General features: G+C 43.5%; 1 protein-coding gene across 1 annotated transcript in view; it reads right to left on the reverse strand.

Moving 5' to 3' along the window:
• igsf9ba (immunoglobulin superfamily, member 9Ba) overlaps nt 1-19,965 on the reverse strand; it is a 78,632-nt gene that overhangs the window by 43,668 nt on the left and 14,999 nt on the right. The window contains 2 exon segments of the mRNA XM_070433905.1: nt 3,262-3,408; nt 7,573-7,770. Coding sequence (XP_070290006.1) covers nt 3,262-3,408; nt 7,573-7,770 — 345 coding nt within the window.

Genomic DNA, 19,965 nt, shown 5'->3' on the forward strand with positions numbered 1-19,965 from the left:
CACACACACACATGCATAAGCGCACGCACACTGAACCGTTGAAATACTGAGACATGTACCCTTACATGCTGACCACATCGCTCACGTCGCGTACGCGAGAGTTGCAAAATGAATTTCAAACATACATGTTATTCAATTATTGCACCCACACCGCTCGCGCTCGCCAACGAGCTTCTGCGTTGCCAAGCACTAAAATAGAAGTCAGTTCTATTTGTGACGCTGAACGCGGTGCAAGTCCTGCCTCTCCCATCTCCTCATTGGTTTATAGAAGCAGATATCCACGTGCCATCTCCTCATTGGTTATACCCACGTGGGTGATTGATCTAACTTTCATAGTTACCACGACGACCGCCCGAACTCAGTTCAATATAAAGTCCAAAGAAGAAAAACCCTGGAAGGAGGAGAGATGACTAGAAACGATTCGGTTGACCGTATTATGTGTGGATTAATTGTCGGAGTAGAGGACCTTGTGCATTTCAGGTAAAATAACAACTCAATGTTTATATCCCAGGACAAATTAGCTAGCAACAGCAAGCTAGCTAAACAGGACAAATTAGTTAGCAACAGCAAGCTAGCTAAACAGGACAAATTAGTTAGCAACAGCAAGCTAGCTAAACAGGACAAATTAGTTAGCAACTGCAAGCTAGCTAGCTAAATTGCCATAACATGTTTAATGCTTTTCGACCTGTCCCCAAATTACTAAAATTTGTTCCGAGTTTGTTTTGATATTTCAACCGGCGTGTCGTGATCGCGTTTGGTGTGGGGGGACAAAATCTATTTGCGCATGATGGCGCACGCACGCGGCCGGTTTGGGTATGGTGTAACACACATGCAAATGTTCTCACACACAAATACACAGTGTGTAGATGCATGCTTGCACACACAGACACATTGGTAGTCTCCCTGTTCTTAATCTACCTTTTCAGTTTCGTGGTGACCATCAGGTTTACAGTGAACCTCATCCAATGTCAAGTAAACTGTATATGCATTTAAAATCAGTTACAGATTAGAAMGTTCTTGATGAGAATATGCATGAGCCTCACACAGACAGTGAGCATAAGTTCAAACCAAAAATACCTTTTGAGTGTGAATCTGACGGTATAAACTGCAAACTATCACACTAATAATATCTTCAGTCCTTRTGAGGTGTCATCTGGAGGGAAAAAACACTGTTTAATGTTAAAACATGACTAACGAGACGACTGCATTTAGTCCAACCCATTATTTTCAAATGCCTGCATCGTATGGAGAAATAACTACCCATCCAGCCGGAGGACGGCCAAATAAGAGATGTATTGTATCTGAATAACACCAGCAGAGACCAAAATAATTGTAATGAACAGATATGCTGCAGCTACACTTTGGCATCTGCGGCCCTGCAAACCAAATTGAATACGGCAACGTGCAATTAAATGATATTACATTTCTCCAAGACAAGTATTTTTTATTGTCTATTATAACATCTGACAAAATGAATAAAATCAGAACCCATCAGAAAATAGGAATATAAAACCGATTTGGTTTTCAGAAGATAAAATAGTAAAGATCATGGGTATCATTGTAAGTTGACTCTAGGTCTTGAACAGAACCATACATGGAGGGTTCATGATACTTCAACATTATATGACAGCCATGTAAGTGCCCCATTAACAAGACATAGATAATATCTAAATAATGCTATGTAACTGAATGTCTAGAATTAAAACCATTTTCAACCTTCTAACAGTTAGCCCAGCTCTGTAAATACATGGTTCTGGTCTTGAACAATGTACTGGACACATTGCATAGCTAGAAGCAGCTAGCCGCTAACCCGCTGGGACCTTCCTGGGAAGTGCAAACGTGCAGATTTTTTTCCCCGCCTGGTCATCAGTTTGATTGCTCCCAGACTATTCCAGACATTCCCTGCCGGAACTGTGTTAAGCAGGCCACAATCAATTCCCCTTCTTACTAGTCTCATCCCTTTATCCCCAAGGCAATCTGAAATGTGTCTGTCTGTGCGATGTTCCTGCAAACAGCTGTTCTAATTGCCACATGGGTTGGGTAGGTTACATTCTAAATGTAATCCATTACAGTTACTAGTTACCTGTCCAAAATGTCTTGCACTTCTTGAATTCAACCATTATTGGGTTCAAATACACATTTAGATTTGCGAACAGCCATCCACAACAACCACAATCTGTAAGCCGCAAATAGCTAAATGAGAGAGCAGAAGTGTGATTCACATCAATACGCTATGTAGATATCAATAATAAGTGATATCCGTATTGCCGTGGACTACACCACTGCTGCCATCCTTACCTCCAAGCGTTTATTCAAGTTGAATAATCTTTGGATGCCGACAGCAGTCGCACCATTGGAAGACATAGCTTGGACTGTAGCCAACAAAAGCCTATTCCTGCTCTTTTCCAGCAATCCAACATATTTGGTGTGTCATCATAGTGGTCTCTGACTTGTGGTCAKACTCGCTCAGGTGAACAAACTTAAACTTGCGTATTTTTTCAATGCTGATTTGAATGTCATTGAGAAAACAGAGAAGTGTAAACGTTTTTTTCCGCAAACATTCTTTCTGATTAAAAAGTAATCCTCAACGTAATCATGTAGTTCTTCAAAAGTATCTGTAATTTGATTACAATATTTTTGCAGGTAACGTAACTAATTACAGTTGCTGTAATCCCTTACTGCTTTAGCATCTCAGAATAAACATAGCCAAAGTGACTACAAGGAAAAGGCCATAAATCATGAAAACAATTATTTTGGGGGACAAATTATTTTACAGTACCACATAGAATCACTAAAAAGCCAAACATCGCCCAAGTGATAAAACAAATCAGCACGCACACAGTAAATCTGAAATCTCAGACAGACAAGTCATTGAATGGCGAATCAGAGAGAAGGAATGTTCTGACAAAATATTCAGAATGTAGTTAGCTACAGTATAGCTATCTGAGGCAGACCAATGAAAACTGTTGAGGCATGGAATGTAAAGCAACCTATGAGATGAACATTGTCATGAATCACTCGAGCACACACATCTGACGAGATTACACTGTAGAAACACATTCCCCATATTGGGTCCCAATTCCAAACCACACCTACCACACTCTAATCTGTTGGTGCTGACAGTAAAGTGACAGTGAAGTGAAACAAAAGGCACCCTATTCCCTATATAGTGCACTGCTTTTGACCAGAGCCATATGAGCCCTGGTCAAAAGTTGTAYACTACATAGGGAATAGGCTGCCATTTGGGACGCAATGACTCACCATTGACTGTGAGCTGCACCCAGCTGCCATTGTGGAAGGTGTTGTATTGCTGCTCCAGCATCAGAACCCTACACTCGTACCAGCCCTGGTCCTCTGAGCGCACTGGGTCAATCTGAAGAGACGCCTTCCCATGCAGGCTGGCTCTACCTGGGGTGGGAGAGAAGAACACAGGGAGAGTCAGGAGTCAGGACCATAGAATTTGAGTAGGTCCAAACGGTACACCCAATATGGCCAGCAGTGTACCCAAAGAGCACCATGAACATGGACACCAATCAGTGTGATGCGCATATCTAAACATGGATGGAGCTCTTTCATTATTCCACTGACCGTTCAATTCATTAATGACACTACAGTATCACACGCAGAACCCACACCAACATACTGACATACCGCTGACAAAGATATCACACAGCAGACGCAGACGTAGCTAATCTGCCAATAGCATCTTCTCTGGGTCTCTGTGGCCTGAGATGGTGCTGTTAGATAACCCCTAACCTATCCAGTTTAATTACAGATGGCTTCAATAGAAAGAATGCTAATGCAAATGATCAAGGTCAGGGGCATTTGGTTTGAACCAAAATGAAAATGATTGGATTTGAACTGTTCCCAACGCATACTACTTCGCAAACGCTCACAATAAACAAATGATCAACAGACCCTGGCCAGAGGAGAGTTGCTTGCCAGTATTAGGATTAAGGATAATATTACCTGACGTCTCTCCTTCTCTCTATCTTCTCTCTGCTCGTCTCTCTCCTCTCTCTCTCTCTCTCTCTCTCTCTGCTCATCCTCTCTTTCTTCTCTCTTCTCTCTCCTCTTCTCTCTCTCTCTTCCTCTCTCCTTCTCTCTCTCTCTCTCTCTCTCTCTCTCTCTCTCTCTGCTCTCCTCTCCCTCTCCCCTTCTCTCTCTCTCCCTCTCCCTCTCCCTCTCCCTCCCCACAGCTACCTGATGAAGCACAGGGCTTGGAATAGGAAAGCACTCGATGTCAATAGTGAAAAAGACTGTCTTTTCTTTGAAAGCTCAGGAGATAAAGAGGAAATCTAAAAGTAGGAAGTCATGTCACAGAGAATGAGCGAAGTTGAGGAAACCAGGCATGTTGAAATCTGTCGCACAGCTTCCAACCCACTGCACCAACACGGCTTCTGCTACAGCCCTGACAGTCGAGCCGGATGAACAGACTGAAACACTCTCTCCTCTGTTAGAGCCGTGCCCTTTTTCACTCATCAATCTGCCACAATACCCCATAACGACAAAACAAAAAACAGTTTTTTTTGAAAAATTTGCATATTTATAAAAAAACAAAATAATAATAATATCAAATTTACATAAGTATTCAGACCCTTTAGTCAGTACTTTGTTGAAACACTTTTGGCAATGATTACAGCCTCGAGTTTTCATGGGGTGACGCTAAAAGATTGGCACACCTGTATTTGGAGAGTTTCTCTCATTCTTCTCTGCAGATCCTCTTAAGCTCTGTCAGGTTGGATGGGGCGTGTTGCTGCACAGCTATTTTCAGGTCTCTCCAGAGATGTTTGATCGGGTTTAAGTCCGGGCTCTGGCTGGGCCACTCAAGGACATTCAGAGACTTGTCCCAAAGACACGCCTGATTTGTCTTGGCTGTGCTTAGGGACATTGTCCTGTTGGAAGGTGAACCTTCGCCCCAGTCTGAGGTCCTGAGCGCTCTGGAGCAGGTTTTCATCAAGGATATCTCTGTACTGCTCTGTTCATATTTCCCTCGATCCTGACTAGTCTCCCAGTCCCTGCCGCTGAAAAACATCCCCACAGCAGGATGCTGCCATTACCATGCTTCACTGTAGGGATGGTGCCAGTTTTCCTCCAGACGTGACGCTTGGTATTCAGGCCAAAGAGTTCAATCTTGGTTTCATCAGACCAGAGAATCTTGTTTCTCATAGTCTGCAAGTCTTTAAGTGACTTTTACCTAACTCCAAGCGGGCTGTCATGTGCTTTTTACTGAGGAGTGGCTTCCATCTGGCCACTCTACCATAAAAGCCTGATTGGTGGAGTGCTGCAGAGATGGTTGTCCTTCTGGAAGGTTCTCCTATCTCCACAGAGGAACTGTGGCGCTCTGTCAGAGTGACCATCGGGTTCTTGGTCACCTCCCTGACTGAGGCCCTTCTCCTCTGATTGCGCAGTTTGGCCGGGCGTACAGCTCTAGGAWGAGTCTTAGGTGGTTCCAAACTTCTTCCATTTAAGAATGACGGATGCCACTGTGTTCTTGGGGACCTTCAATGCTGCAGAAATGTTTTGGTACCCTTCCCCARATCTGTTCCTCGATACAATCCTGTCTCAGAGCTCTACGGACAATTCTTTCGACCCCATGGCTTGATTTTTGCTCTGACATGCACTGTCAACTGTGGGACCTTATATAGACAGGTGTGTGCCTTACCAAATCATGTCCAATCAATTGAATTTACYACAGGTGKACTCCAATCAAGTTGTAGAAACATCTCAAGGTTGATCAATGGAAACAGGATGCACCTGAGCTCAATTTTGAGTCTCATAGCAAAGGGTCTGAATACTTATGTAAATAAGGTMYYTCTGTTTTTAAGTTTTTATAAATTTGCAAACATTTTCACTTTGCCGTTATGGGTTATTGTGTGTAGATTGCTGATATTCTTTTTTTTTTTAATCCATTTTAGAATGAGGCTGTAACGTAACAAAATGTGGAAAAAGTCAAGAGGTCTGAATACTTTCCGAATGCAATGTATGTCCTGTAAGTACTGTTGCTTGTTTGTTCATTTTGAATGTCAGGTAAACATATTGGTGTCGAGGGCGGGCTGGATTGGTCTTCCAGCAGAGCTGCATATAGATGCAATAGATAGCCTCTCCCCGGGATGGCTGCCATACCTGGGGAAGAAAATGGCGGGTTTTTGTTGAGCAGGAAATCGATAAGGCAAAGGGAAGAAGGTAGAGGGAAGAGGTAGACTGCAGTCTTGCAGTAATAAGGCAAGACTTTAAAAGTCAGGTCTATTTTTGCCTGGGTGATGAAGTGCTGAGTGGTGTGAGTAGTGGCGTGAAGGGTAGGGATCGACCTCAGGTTCAATCGGTCACCGAGTGAGAGTTGTGCTGTAAACAGAGTTAACAATACTGTATCCACATCAAGACCAGCCCTTCCAGGGCATTCACACATACTGTAATCTAACACTACTGCTGCCTACAGTGAATATGGTCCTCTGGGTTTGTTCATATCACACATGGGCTTCGATCCATTGCACTGCTGCAATAGCTATAGAGAGAGCAGAGGAGAGTAGAGCTAAAGAGAGCCATGCAGCTAAACTTTCAGTTCTTTAAAGACCATAATCCCTCTGCAGGCTTTTCCCTGGCTCTGATTGGAGGAGAGACTGTGAATTGGGAGATGTAAGACCAGCCTAGCCCCAAAAAACTAAATATCATACAGTATCTGAATTATTGATTGTTACTTTGCTTGAGTTGGTGCAAAAATAGCTGATTTTAAATGTTAGATTTGCATATCACCTTGGGCAACTGGCTAACACACTAGAGGAGGAGCACTCCATTTCTTTCTTGCATTGAATAAGACACTTGCCGAAGCGTAATACTCAGTCGAAAGTAAAAGTCTGTATTTTCCCTACAAGAGAGAGATTTGCCACCCCCAATCCACTTTAACATAAATACAACCTACTGTATATACAATGTGAACCATAACATCATTATTTAACAGCATCTAAGATAGAATCCCTTGTAAAAGATAAGGTCATAGTGGAATTAGAAAATAGAAAATAGACTGCAGTCTTCAGCTATGCCGATGTAAAGCTCACAGACACAGAGAGTCATGAGAAGCTAGCTTACCCCCACATACGAGCTCTGCTACTGTAAAAGGCAATYCGAAACCTCTCATCTCCATCATGAATGTACTTAGACCCAGAAATATAGGCTAAATACAGCACATCAAGACCCAGAAATTTAGGCTGAACACAGTACATTGACTGCCTTGCAGGACTAGCCAGTCTAGCCGGGCAATGACAATACATTTAGTCTCTGTTCCAGATGAATTATTTATTTGGTGAGAAATGGGAAATGGGGATTCATGGAAATAGCTAGCCAGGCAGATCTTAAAAGGTATGTGTGTGTGTTTGGGTGTGTGCGTGTGTTAGGCAGCAGGCTACTCTGGCATGAGGAGTTTGGAAGGCTTGGCTCTTACCGGTGTACTATGGGTCAACATGAGGAGAGTGGAAGGCTCTTACCGGTGTACTATGGGTCAACATGAGGAGAGTGGAAGGCTCTTACCGGTGTACTCTGGGTCAACATCAGGAGAGTGGAAGGCTTGGTTCTTACCGGTGTACTCTGGGTCGACATGAGGAGGGTGGAAGCGGAAGCTGATGAAGAAGGGAATGGGCACTCCGAACTTGAACCACTCCACCACGTAGGGGGGCTGCTGGCCGTCCAGTGGAGGGGACACGTCACATCCCAGGATCACGCTCTCTCCAGCGCGCGCTGTCAAAAACCGGGGCTCCTCTCTCACTCCGTGGGCACCTGGGTGGAATAACGGGAGAAGGTCTTTTAACCAAAGAGCAGATCGTCTCTTAGAGAAGGTGGGAGGTAACAGTACAGTACATGTGCTGTACTGTTCTGTTCTCTACCACTACAGCTGTGCTGTGCTGACCAAGCAGAGAAGACATTGTTGCTTAGTTGCCCAATTCCTATAAAACAGGCCACGTAGCTCGTCAAAAGTAAGATTGAGCAGCCCTGCCTACAGTGTTGGTGGCCCTTGTAGGTACTTCCATGGTTCTAGTACAGGACAGTCTGACTCTGTACAGTTCCTGTGTCGTCATCTCTCCTGGTGAGAGCGAGTTCTGTCTGAGGTGTAGGTCACCTACAGTACTATAACTTGCCAGGCCCAGGCAGTTCCATTGATCAGAGCTGGCTGCTGCTCATATGGGCTTTACTGTGAGCACTACCAGGGCTGGGCTGGCGTTTAGCCATGGATGTCCAGGCACACTGCCGAGGGTTGACCTATCAGACAGCTGAAAGGTCGGCCTACCTGCCTCAGCAGAACACTCACTCTGGGAATGAATTTTGTCCAGCTGCCTCCCCACCTCTGCTCTCATTGAGCCAGCTTGATCAAATCATTGTCAGTGTTGTGTAAAATAGGAAATGCTACGGTTGCCATTGTTCCTTTACAATTAAACACCCTCAACTTAAAACCCCAAATATTTTCTCCCATTCCTTTTCTTTCAGTGATAATGCCTCTTTACCTCTATTACAGGCTCCACCCCTGAAGGTCCTATGCATCAGTCAGTGATTGTGTTTACCAGTTTAATCTGCTTTATCCGGTGGAAGAGTTAATCTACTTTATTTGATTTAGCCAGCACAGCTTTTGGATTGAAACAGAGCAGAATTAATCAAATTACACTTTTTGTTAAAGTGGAGCCGTGGTCTACCAGTCACGGGCCTTACCCCCGGAATCTGCCATTGTGTCTCTCTGGTAAGCGATGCAAAAAACAGCAGTGTAAAAATCCATGGCTTAGTGTTAATGACTGACTCACTGGAACACGTGCCATACGCCGAGTAACTGGACCTTGCACATGACCACAATACAGCCTGTAGCTAAGACCTAAAGCCAAAACTAAACAAACCAGCAACACAGCCTACACAAGCATTAGAAAATATACGGAGGCTAAGTAGCCTACAAGCTAGACTCAAAGAGACCACTTACAGGGAAGGGAATGAGTAAAGAGCACCTAGAAATAGAAGGAGAAAATCAGTAGCATCAGTTGCATCTGATGCATCTGATGCATCAGTGACAGAAAGGACTGAGTGAGAGGAGACGGAGTGGTGATGGCTGGAGGGAGGTAGACATGGTAGAGGGTACTGAGTGGTGATGGCTGGAGGGAGGTAGACATGGTAGAGGGTACTGAGTGGTGATGGCTGGAGGGAGGTAGACATGGTAGAGGGGACTGAGTGGTGATGGCTGGAGGGAGGTAGACATGGTAGAGGGGACTGAGTGGTGATGATGGAGGGCAGTAGACTATGGTAGAGGAGCTGAGTGGTGATGGTGGAGGGGTAGACATGGTAGAGGGGACTGAGTGGTGATGGCTGGATGGCAGTATACATGGTGAGGGAACTGAATGGCGATGGCTGGAGGTAGATATGGTAGAGGACCTGAGTGGTGATGGCTGAGAGGAGGTAGATATGTAGAGGAGACTGAGTGGTGAGGCTGGAGACTAAGTGAGAGGAGACTGAGTGGTGATGGCTGAAGGGTGGTAGACATGGTAGAAAGACTGAGTGGTGATGATGGAGGGTGGTAGATATGGTAGAGAGACTGAGTGGTGATGGCTGGAGGGTGGTAGATATGGTAGAGGAGATGAGTGGTGAGGTGAAGGTAGATATGGTAGAGGAGACTGAGTGGTGATGGCTGGAGGGTGGTAGCCATGGTAGAGGAGACTGAGTGGTGATGCGTGGAGGGAGGTAGACATGGTAGAGGACATGAGTGGGTGATGGCTGGAGGGAGGTAGACATGGTAGAGGGACTGAAGTGGTGATGGCTGGAGGGAGGTAGACATGGTAGAGGGGACTGAGTGTGTGATGGCTGGAGGGAGGTAGACATGGTAGAGGGGACTGAGTGGTGATGGTAGGAGGGAGGTAGACATGGTAGAGGGACTGATGTGGTGATGACTGGAGGCAGTAGTACATGGTAGGGAGACTGAGTGGTGATGGCTGGAGGGAGGTAGACATGGTAGAGGAGACTGAGTGGTGATGGCTGGAGGGAGTAGACTGGTAAGAGGAACTGAGTGGTGATGGCTGAGGAGGTAGACATGTAGAGGGGACTGAGTGGTGATGGCTGAGGAGGTAGAATGGTAGAGGGACTGTGGGGATGGTGAGGCATAGACATGTAGGATGGGACTGAGTGCGATGGTGGAGGGAGGTAGATAATGGTAGAGGAGACTGAGTGGTGATGGCTGGAGGAGGTAGATATGGTAGAGGAGACTGAGTGGTGATGGCTGGAGGAATGAGTGAGAGGAGACTGAGTGGTGATGGCTGGAGGGAGGTAGATAAGGTAGAGGAGACTGAGTGGTGATGGCTGGAGGAGGTAGATATGGTAGAGGAGACTGAGTGTGGATGGCTGGAGGACTGAGTGAGAGAGACTGAGTGGTGATGGCTGGAGGGAGGTAGATATGGTAGAGAGACTGAGTGGTGATGGCTGGAGGACTGAGTGAGACGGAGACTGAGTGGTGGATGGTGAGGGAGGTTAGAATGGTAGAGGAGAACTGAGTGGTGATGGCTGGAGGACTGAGTGAAGAGGAGACTGAGTGGTGATGGCTGGAGGGCTGTAGTCATGGTAGAGGAGACTGAGTGGTGATGGCTGGAGGACTGAGTGAGAGGAGACTGAGTGGTGATGGCTGGAGGGCTGTAGTCATGATAGAGGAGACTGAGTGGTGATGGCTGGAGGGCTGTAGTCATGGTAGAGGAGACTGAGTGGTGATGGCTCCACAGACCGTAAACACCATGACCTAATGCGCTTGTGTGGAAAGCTGTTCCCCCCACTCTGCTTCTGTTGCACAACAAAATCACATGAGCTCTGCAGGACCCGACCCGGACTCATTAAGTCTCCTTCACTCTGTCAGTTCACACCACACCCACTTAAGATCTTACTTTGAACTGACTTTGAAGAGCTATACATGCATTTACTAATTCAGTCTCTATTGAAATTGTTGCTAACTTGTTGAGGCGATTACATTTAGCCTTCACCTTTACACACGCCTTAACACCCCTATTTATAACACCTTCATAACATATTAGTTGTGCAACATACATTACACATCCCATATTTCGATCATAGACTACTCCTATCTCCTCTCAGTTTTCACAGCACCCTTTTACTGTGTGTTGTAGCTGCCTAATGACTGGATCTATTTTCAGAAAACGAATCTATTCAGTTGGAGTCAGTCTGTGATGGACAACACTGTATTTTTCTGTAGAAGACTTATCAGAGAATTCAATACTCAGTTACCTGAAATCGTGCCCTCTTCTATCAATTAAAAATATTTTTATTGACTCAACGTGTCTTCCACGCTAATAGATTATAAGGCATCTAGATAGTTTGGATTACTTATAAGGTGATCATCAACTGTAACCCATGAGCAAGAGAAAAGCAATACATTACATGGGCTACTTTACAAACACTGGTTAAGCTAAATGAGCCTCCCCTTGCTGGAAAACCACATGATTTCACATGAAACCACATGATTCTTTTTTTTCAATCGTTGTCAGTGATCAGGCCTACCACTGTTGTGTCGTCGGCAAACTTAAAACCTGTCTCACTCCCCCGTTCCGCTAGCGGAACTCCTCCCACATTCCACTGAAAAGGCAGAGCGCGAAATTCAAAAAAATGTTTTTTAGAAATATTTAACTTTCACACATTAACAAGTCCAATACAGCATATGAAAGGTACACATCTTGTGAATCAAGCCAACATGTCCGATTTTTAAAATGTTTTACAGGGAAGACAAAATATGTAAATCTATTAGCTAACCACGTCAGCAAAAGAGAGCACTTTTCTAACTCCATCAGTTTTTTACTCCGTCACTAGCTATCACTAATTCGACCAAATAAAGATATATATAGCCACTAACTAAGAAACAACTTCATAAGATGACAGTCTGATAACATATTTATTGTATAGCATATGTTTTTTTTGAAAAATGTGCATATTTATGGTATAAATCATAAATTACATTTCAGCTACAATCAGAAATTGCACCGAAAGCAGCCATAACATTTACAGACACCAACGTCAAATAACTAATTACTCCTCATAAATACATACTGTGCAGCAATTGAAAGACAGGATTCTTGTGATTCCAGACAATATTTCAGATTTATTAAATGTTTTATAGCGAAAACAAAATGTAGCGCTAAATTAGCATAGCCACGCCAGCCAGAACCAGCTGGGCGCCCACGACCAGTTCACATGCACGACCGATATATGAAATAACATTATAAATTGGGTCTTACTTTTGCTGATCTTTCATCAGAATGTTGATCAAGATGTCCTTAGTCCAGATGAGTCGGTCATTCCATTCAGAATGGTACCTTTCCCACTTCATTTAGCATGGGTACTAGTCGAGTGGCACGGATCTCTCCAAGTAAACAAAGTCACACAACGGAACACGGCAAAACTCCCGAAAAAATTCAAATAATCTGATTAAACTAAATTGAAAAAACATACATTACGATGATATGGTCTCATTTATCAAATCAAATCCGAGCCGGAGATAGTTGACATCCGAAACGGCAGCAAAACAAAACACAATCTCTCTTCTAAGTCGCGCGCTTCAGACTTCCGGAAATGGACGGTCACGTCAAAGAAATAGGTCTTATTTCACGTCAGAACAAGATAAACACAAAATTTCTCCTCTGACGTCCTCTTGACACCCAGAGGAAGGCGTATGAGGTGTGTTTCGGGTCATAGGTGGCATGACCATGTATAGGCAGAGCGTTGAAGCGAGCATAGACATCTTGCATTCTACTTCCTGTTCAGGGAAAGTGCTGCCAAATGACTTCTGTTCCACTCAGAGAAAAAATTCAAACGTTTTTAGAAACTAGAGGTTGTTTTCTATCCAMTAGTAATAAAMATATGCATATTGTACTAGCAAGAATTGAGTACGAGGCCGTTTAAAAATCATACGATTTTCACCAAAAGTGAAAATAGCACCCCTGGTCCCCAACAGGTTTTAATGATGGTGTTGGAATCGTGCTTGGCCATGCAGTCACGGGTGAACAGGGAGTATAGCAGGAGACTGAGCACGCACCCCTGAGGGGACCCTGGCAGATGTGTTGTTACCTACCCTTACCACCTGGGGGTGGCCTGTTAGGAAGTTGCAGAGGGAGGTGTTAAGTCCCAGGGTCCTTAGCTTAGTGATGAGCTTTGAGGGCACTATGGTGTTGAACGCTGAGCTGTAGTCAATGAATAACATTCTCATGTAGGTGTTCCTTTTGTCCAGGTGGGAAAGGGCAGTGTGGAGTGCAATAGAGATTGCATCATCTGTGGGTCTGTTGGGGCGGTATGCAAATTGGAGTGGGTCTAGGTTTTCTGGGATAATGGTGTTGATGTGAGCCATAACCAGCCTTTCAAAGTACTTCATGGCTACAGACGTGAGTGCTACGGGTCGGTCATTTAGGCAGGTTACATTGGTGTTCTTGGGCACAGGGACTATGGTGGTCTGCTTGAAACATGTTGGTATTGCAAACTCGGTCAGGGACAGGTTGAAAATGTCCGTGAAGACACTTGCCAGTTGGTCAGCGCATGCTCGGAGTACACTTCCTGGTAATCCGTCTGGCCATGCGGCTTTGTGAATGTTSACCTGTTTAAAGGTCATACTCACATCGGTTACGGAGAGAGTGATCACGCAGCATAGAAGTTATTTAGCTCGTCTTTAGGCTCATGTCACTGCAAGCACAGCTCGCGGCTGTTTGATGGTTTGATGGTTCATCAGAGGGCATAGCGGGATTTATTATAAGCGTTTGGGTTAAAGTCCCGCTCCTTGAAAGCAGCTGCTCTACCCTTTAGCTCAGTGCTAATGTTGCCTGTAATCCATGGCTTGTGGTTGGGGTATGTACGTATGTTCACTGTGGGGACGACATCATTGATGCGCTTATTGATGAAGCCAGTGACTGATGTGGTGTACTCCTCAATGCCATCGGAAGAATCCCGGAACATATTCCAGTCAGTGCTAGAAAAACAGTCCTGTAGCTTAGCATCTGCGTCCTCTGACCACTTCCTTATCGAGCAAGTCACTCGTACTTCTTGCTTTAGTTTTTGCTTGTAAGCAGGAATCAGGAGGATAGAGTTAAGGTCAAATTTGCCAAATGGAGGTTAAGGGAGAGCTTTGTACGCGTCTCTGTGTGTGGAGGAAAGGTGATCTAGAGTTGTTTTTCCTCTGGATGCACATTTAACATGCTGGTAGAAATGAGGTAAAACGGATTTAAGTTTCCCTGCATTAAAGTCCCTGGCCATTAGGAGCGCCACCTCTGGATGAGCATTTTCCTGTTTGCATATGGCCCGATACAGCTCGTTGAGTGCCGTCTTAGTGCCAGCATCGGTTTGTGGTGGTAAATTGACAGCTACAAAAAATATAGAAGAATCTACAGCTTATCATGAGATTATCAGGCGAGCAAAACCTTGAGACTTCCTTAATATTACATTTTGTGAACCAGCTGTTATTTACAAATAGACACAGACCGCCACCCCTTGTCTTACCGGAGGCAGCTGTTCTATCTTGCCGATGGACCGAAGACCCAGCCAGCTGTATGTTATTCATGTTGTCGTTCAGCCACGACTCGGTGAAACATAAGATATTACAGTATTTAATGTCCCGTTGGTAGGATATCCTTGATCGGAGCTCATCCATTTTGTTATCCAATGATTGCACGTTGGCTAATAGGACTGATGGTAGAGGGGGTTTACTCATTCGCCTACGAATTCTCAGAAGGCAGTCCAACCTCCGCCCCCTTTTTCTCTGTCTTTTCTTCATGCAAATGATGGGGATTTGGGCCCGTTCCCGAGAAAGCAGTATATCCTTCACGTCGGACTCATTAAATATGTTTTTTTTGTCAAGTTCGAGGTGAGTAATCTCTGTTCTGATGTCCATAAGGGATGGTAGCAGCAACATTATGTACAAAATACGTTTAAAAAATAAGTTACACGCGAAAAAACGCGTGTAAAACGGCAGCCATCCCCTCCGCCACCATTCTCTATTCATGCGTTCACATGTTTTTTACGTAAGGGACCAAGCAGGCCAAGTACTATCCACACAAGTTGAGGAGGATCAAATATTATCCACATTATTTGGCTTGAGAACTAAGTGCTGTCACATTATAAAGCCTATACTCTGTGCTTGGGGCACAGAGCCTATTCTCTGTGCTTGGTTCTCTGCAGACAGTTCAGGTTTCAGGAGCTCTTTTTGGATCCTTGTCGGCCCTGAGAGCAGTAAGTTCTGGGCAGAGGAATAGAGCAATGTAGGAATTACTATAAAGACCCAGGATAATATACTGCCTGGCTAATAACTCCCCAATCCCTTCATGAGATCATCACAAGGGGACAAGGTTCACTGATATCGCCGTTTTCATTTCCTTAATGGAGACACAGTGACCCGGCAGGGTTTATGGGAGCTTTTTCAAGGGAACATATTTACGCTCTCAACAAGACATAAATGCCAGCGGTGCAAATCATGATATAGGCCCTCCCTGTTCTAACCTCCACTACCTCTTCACAGGTTGAGCTCATCTCAAAGACCAGGTGTCATCACTGAGGCACCAATACATCAAACAGAAAGACCACAAGTCAATATATTATAGCCTGCCCTATATTAGTTTAGTATTGTAACTAAGACAACAACCTTAGACATCTATTTCAGAACTACTGTATGTTTTAATGTATCCTAACTAGGGCTGTGGCGGTCACGAAATTCCGTCAGCCAAGGCAATTGACCGTTTATTAACATAAACACATTTAGCATATCCTGGCTTTCACACATAGCCTACAAGCCACTGATGCAGACCTTTGGAACATCTACATTTTAAAAAGTCTAATAAGTCTATGTAATATAGCCTACACCTTCACAATAAATCAATTATTTATTTTAGACAGGTCTAAAGAAGCATGATATGAAGAAAATGTAGTCTATTTCAGAAGAACAGAATAGCATACTCTGAGTTGTCCTTATGTTAGGTCCTGATCTGGCTATGACAAATGGCTTTGGGATACACTAGTTAATTTAGCTGACAAGATTCGCTTAGAACTCCGTGGCATTATTTTTATAGTATTTTATAGTATGAAGAATACAGTTGAACAAAGCTGAATAAAATAGGAAGGATATTTTCTCCAAATGATTTGAGGGAGTGCGCACGTGGTTATTCTGTGTTGAGCAGATGTTCTACAAATGTTGGGCTATTTGTTTTGAATTTTAATACATTGTAAGGCTGTATGATGCGACTCTAATGATGATTTGAAAAAAGACACTTGAAAGGCATGAGCTCTGCTTTATTKTTTTGTACAGGCTGTACACACTACATCAGTCACTCATTCACAATTTGACAAGCACTTGATAATGCCTAGAATTTCATGGTGGCATCCCCTTTGTGTGGCTGTAATGCAGTCTACAAAAATCCATGCCTTTTGCAGTGTAGGGGCCTTTGTGCCATTCTCCCTGCGTGCTGCGCGCACTCCATCACGTGATCGGGTCTTTCTCACAGGCTACAAGTGAAGACAGACACATCGGGGACGCAACTGCGCATGTCCTTATCCAATTCCGAGGTGATTATTGTCCACATTTACTTTTCGTTAGCCAACAAGATGAGTAGGCCTCATGAACAGCAAAAGCACTAGCCTATGTCAATCTACTATCCCTCATAGTACAAAAGTCGACATATTCTATTCTATGCGAGAAATAAATATTCCAAACATAGTCTGGGACAGTTGTGCCAAATTAATACAACAACTAGCATCCCCMAAAAAATTACGCAATGTGGCTGACGCAACAGATCAGAACGCTTAGCTTAAAATATTGATAAACTATTAGGCTACTTCTTCACATTAGAAGTGCAGCAATGCGCACATGGTAGTAGGCTATAAGCGAGAATGTTCCATTAGCGGAAAACACCATTATCAAAAGTGTGCAAATGCAATTCTGAATGTAATGCTTTTATTATAAAGGTGCCTTWWTATGGTGAAAATTATCTTCCCCAAACTTGAAACTCATGTGCTGCTTATGTATGCCAGTTAGTGTCACGGATCCCTCCGGAACTGTCATTACGCACACCTGGTCCCTATTCCAATTTGATTAGTAATTGTATAAGTGTGCCCTTTGTTCACCATTGTCTTGTCGATTATTATTTCAATGTCCGTTGGTCGTATCAGTACCTGTGCTGTGTTGTTTTGGCTTTCGTGCCACGTGTWTTGTGTAGATGATTACAGGTCTCATCCCGTGTGATAATCATTGTGCGATTGTGTATTTATTCGAGGTACTCCTCGCTCTTTTGTTTGGGTCTCAACCCTGTGTTTTGTATAGTGTTTGTTTGKTCTTTGTCCYCGTGCCTGTACATGGCACGCTGTAATTTGGGTAAATAAAAAACTCTATTACGCATTCATGCGCCTGTCTCCCGACCATTAATACCGACGTAAGAGTTAGGCTCTACACCCCTTGTAAAGTAGATTAATTTGCTTAATTTTAAGAAGTTATTTGGTCACTTTAGTTGTGATAGAAACCTTATTAAAACATATAGGCCCATGGTCTAGGCTACATGAGGTGTGCGACTATGATTAGAAAAAGTCATTGTTTCTTATGCTGGGCATCATTAATAATATATWATTTACAAGTGATAGGCTAATATTGTCACCTATCAGACTATTCTTGATTTAATATGTATATATACTAAATAATATGTGTAAAATTGGTTTTGATTTAGAATGCACCATATCGAAACAGGGGCAGCGTAAAAAAAAATACATGTCATCTATGCACTTAAATAGTGAATGGCCAACGCTTTTCCCAGTGGTTTATTTTCATGCAAGCCAGGTAGCCTATAGTCCTGTTGTAAATATAAGCAATGTGCTTAATATTAGGAAAGTTGAGAAATAAATATAGTAGGCCTAGCCTATAGAAAGCTGATGGGATCCTCCTCTTTTTAGTAGAGGCCATCATTATGTTTTCTCGCGCAATTCAATAGCCTATTGAGTTGTTGCACAACATGAGCTCACGAGCTCTCACAAAGTGTTTGATTAGATTTTCGAAAACATTTGCATTAATGTCAGAGTGATTAGAGGGACAATAGAGTGCTGAGTACAAGGCAGTTAGCAAGTTTGGTAGGCTACTAATGACCAGCATCAGAGCTTGGAGAAACCTAATTACCGTGACTAAATGGTCATGAGGAATTTGACTGCCTTCATGACTTGTGCCCGCCGGTGTGGCGGTAATACAGTCACCACAACAGCCATAATCCTAACTCCTAACAGTAGTGCTGATCCTGCTCAAAACGAATTCCTGAAGGGACGACTTTATCCAGTACACTATGCTGCTGTCTACATCTGTTTGGTAAATTAGCTAAATCAGAGGCAGTTCATGTCCCAGAGCACAATGCAGGGCAATAATTCCAGATTATTTGCCACCAGTTAAATAGGCAGGTTCACTACCAATACTAGACACAGTTACTCGTTGCAAGCAGCCTCCTTCTGTTACAGCTCACTTAATCAATAAAATACATCTATTCTGAGTCAATCAACATCTGTCCAGAGCAGAACCCAAATGTTCAAGTGTAACAGCATGTACAGTTAGGAGTTAAATACGCTGGAGATTTTAACCTGCCTTTCGAGCCGCAGTGACGATAAAGGCACTTGCATGAAAAGTACTCTTTACTGTACTTGCAATAATGATCACATATTTGTGTGTGTGTGTGGACTCGCCAGGCACTTTGGGCTGTAATTATACCAGCTAAAACAATAGCCGTGAAATATTTTGACATATTGAAATATTTGAAGCTGTCCCCGGAAATGTCCCCGTTTTTAACTGTGCATTAAAAACAGACTGCAAAGTGAAATMATATTTTACGTGGCAAGAAAGACCGGGCAGCAGAGCCTACCGGTTGACGTCTCAATCGCGTTCTGCTTGTTTTGTCCAGCAGAGGGGGCTGCTCGCTATATCAGCTTCATTCACTCTTCTTCTTCTTCTAACTAGCAAGTAGTTACTTGCTCTCACTAGTTTTAGAGAAAACTGCTGTGGAAAACTCGGCCAGAAGCTAGCAAGTGTCAAGTGAATCCACAACATCACCACAAACGTCTTTTCAAGCCAGGTAAGTTACACTCGTTTGAGATACTAGCTAATAATGTTATAATGTCACAATTTATTATATAGATAGATGCTCTGCTTTATAAGGTTTTAAATAGGTTATGCTAGCTAACATTAGCTATGTCGATTAAGTTATCTAGCTAGGTTAGCCAGCTACTGTCATGGTAGCTAGTTTAAAAAACGTTCACATGTAAACATGCAGTGGACGGGCTATTTTGAAAATATGATTATATTAAATTAACGCACAATTAATTATGAGAATATTTATTTGTAGATTACAATTTTAATGGTTTGGCATTATAAGTAGTGTGAAAATATATTTAGAAATTTTCATGGATAACATTAGCATAATGTTTTCTGTTGGAGAGTGGAGAGGAGGAAGACTGGATAGGAAGAAGAGTGAAAGAGATAGAGGAGGAAAGGTAAAGATATGATTACAGAGCCTGCCAATGTCAGATGTGTGCGTACTGGTAGCGAAGTCAGGTGCAGGAGAGCAGAGATTTGTGAACAGGCGCACACTTTATTTAGGCAAAAGTGCAAAATGCGCAAAACAGTCACAAGAATTATGTTTAACAATAAACATCTTCGTGAAAAATAACACGGGAAAAACAAGCCAGTCTGGCGCATCAACAATACACACGTAACACAAACAATCTTACACAAAGACATGATGGGGAACAGAGGAATAAATACATGTAGATTGATTGGGGAATAAAAACCAGGTGTGCAGGGAACAAGACAAAACAAATGGATACATGAAAAATGAAGCGGCGATGGCTAGAAAGCCGGTGACGTCGACCGCCAAACGCCGCCTGAACAAGGAGAGGAGCCGACTTTGGCGGAAGTCATGACAGTACCCCGCCCCTGACGCGCGGCTCCAGCGGTGC

Source organism: Salvelinus sp. IW2-2015, linkage group LG22, assembly GCF_002910315.2.
Source record: "Salvelinus sp. IW2-2015 linkage group LG22, ASM291031v2, whole genome shotgun sequence".
Taxonomy (NCBI): Eukaryota; Metazoa; Chordata; class Actinopteri; order Salmoniformes; family Salmonidae; genus Salvelinus; species Salvelinus sp. IW2-2015.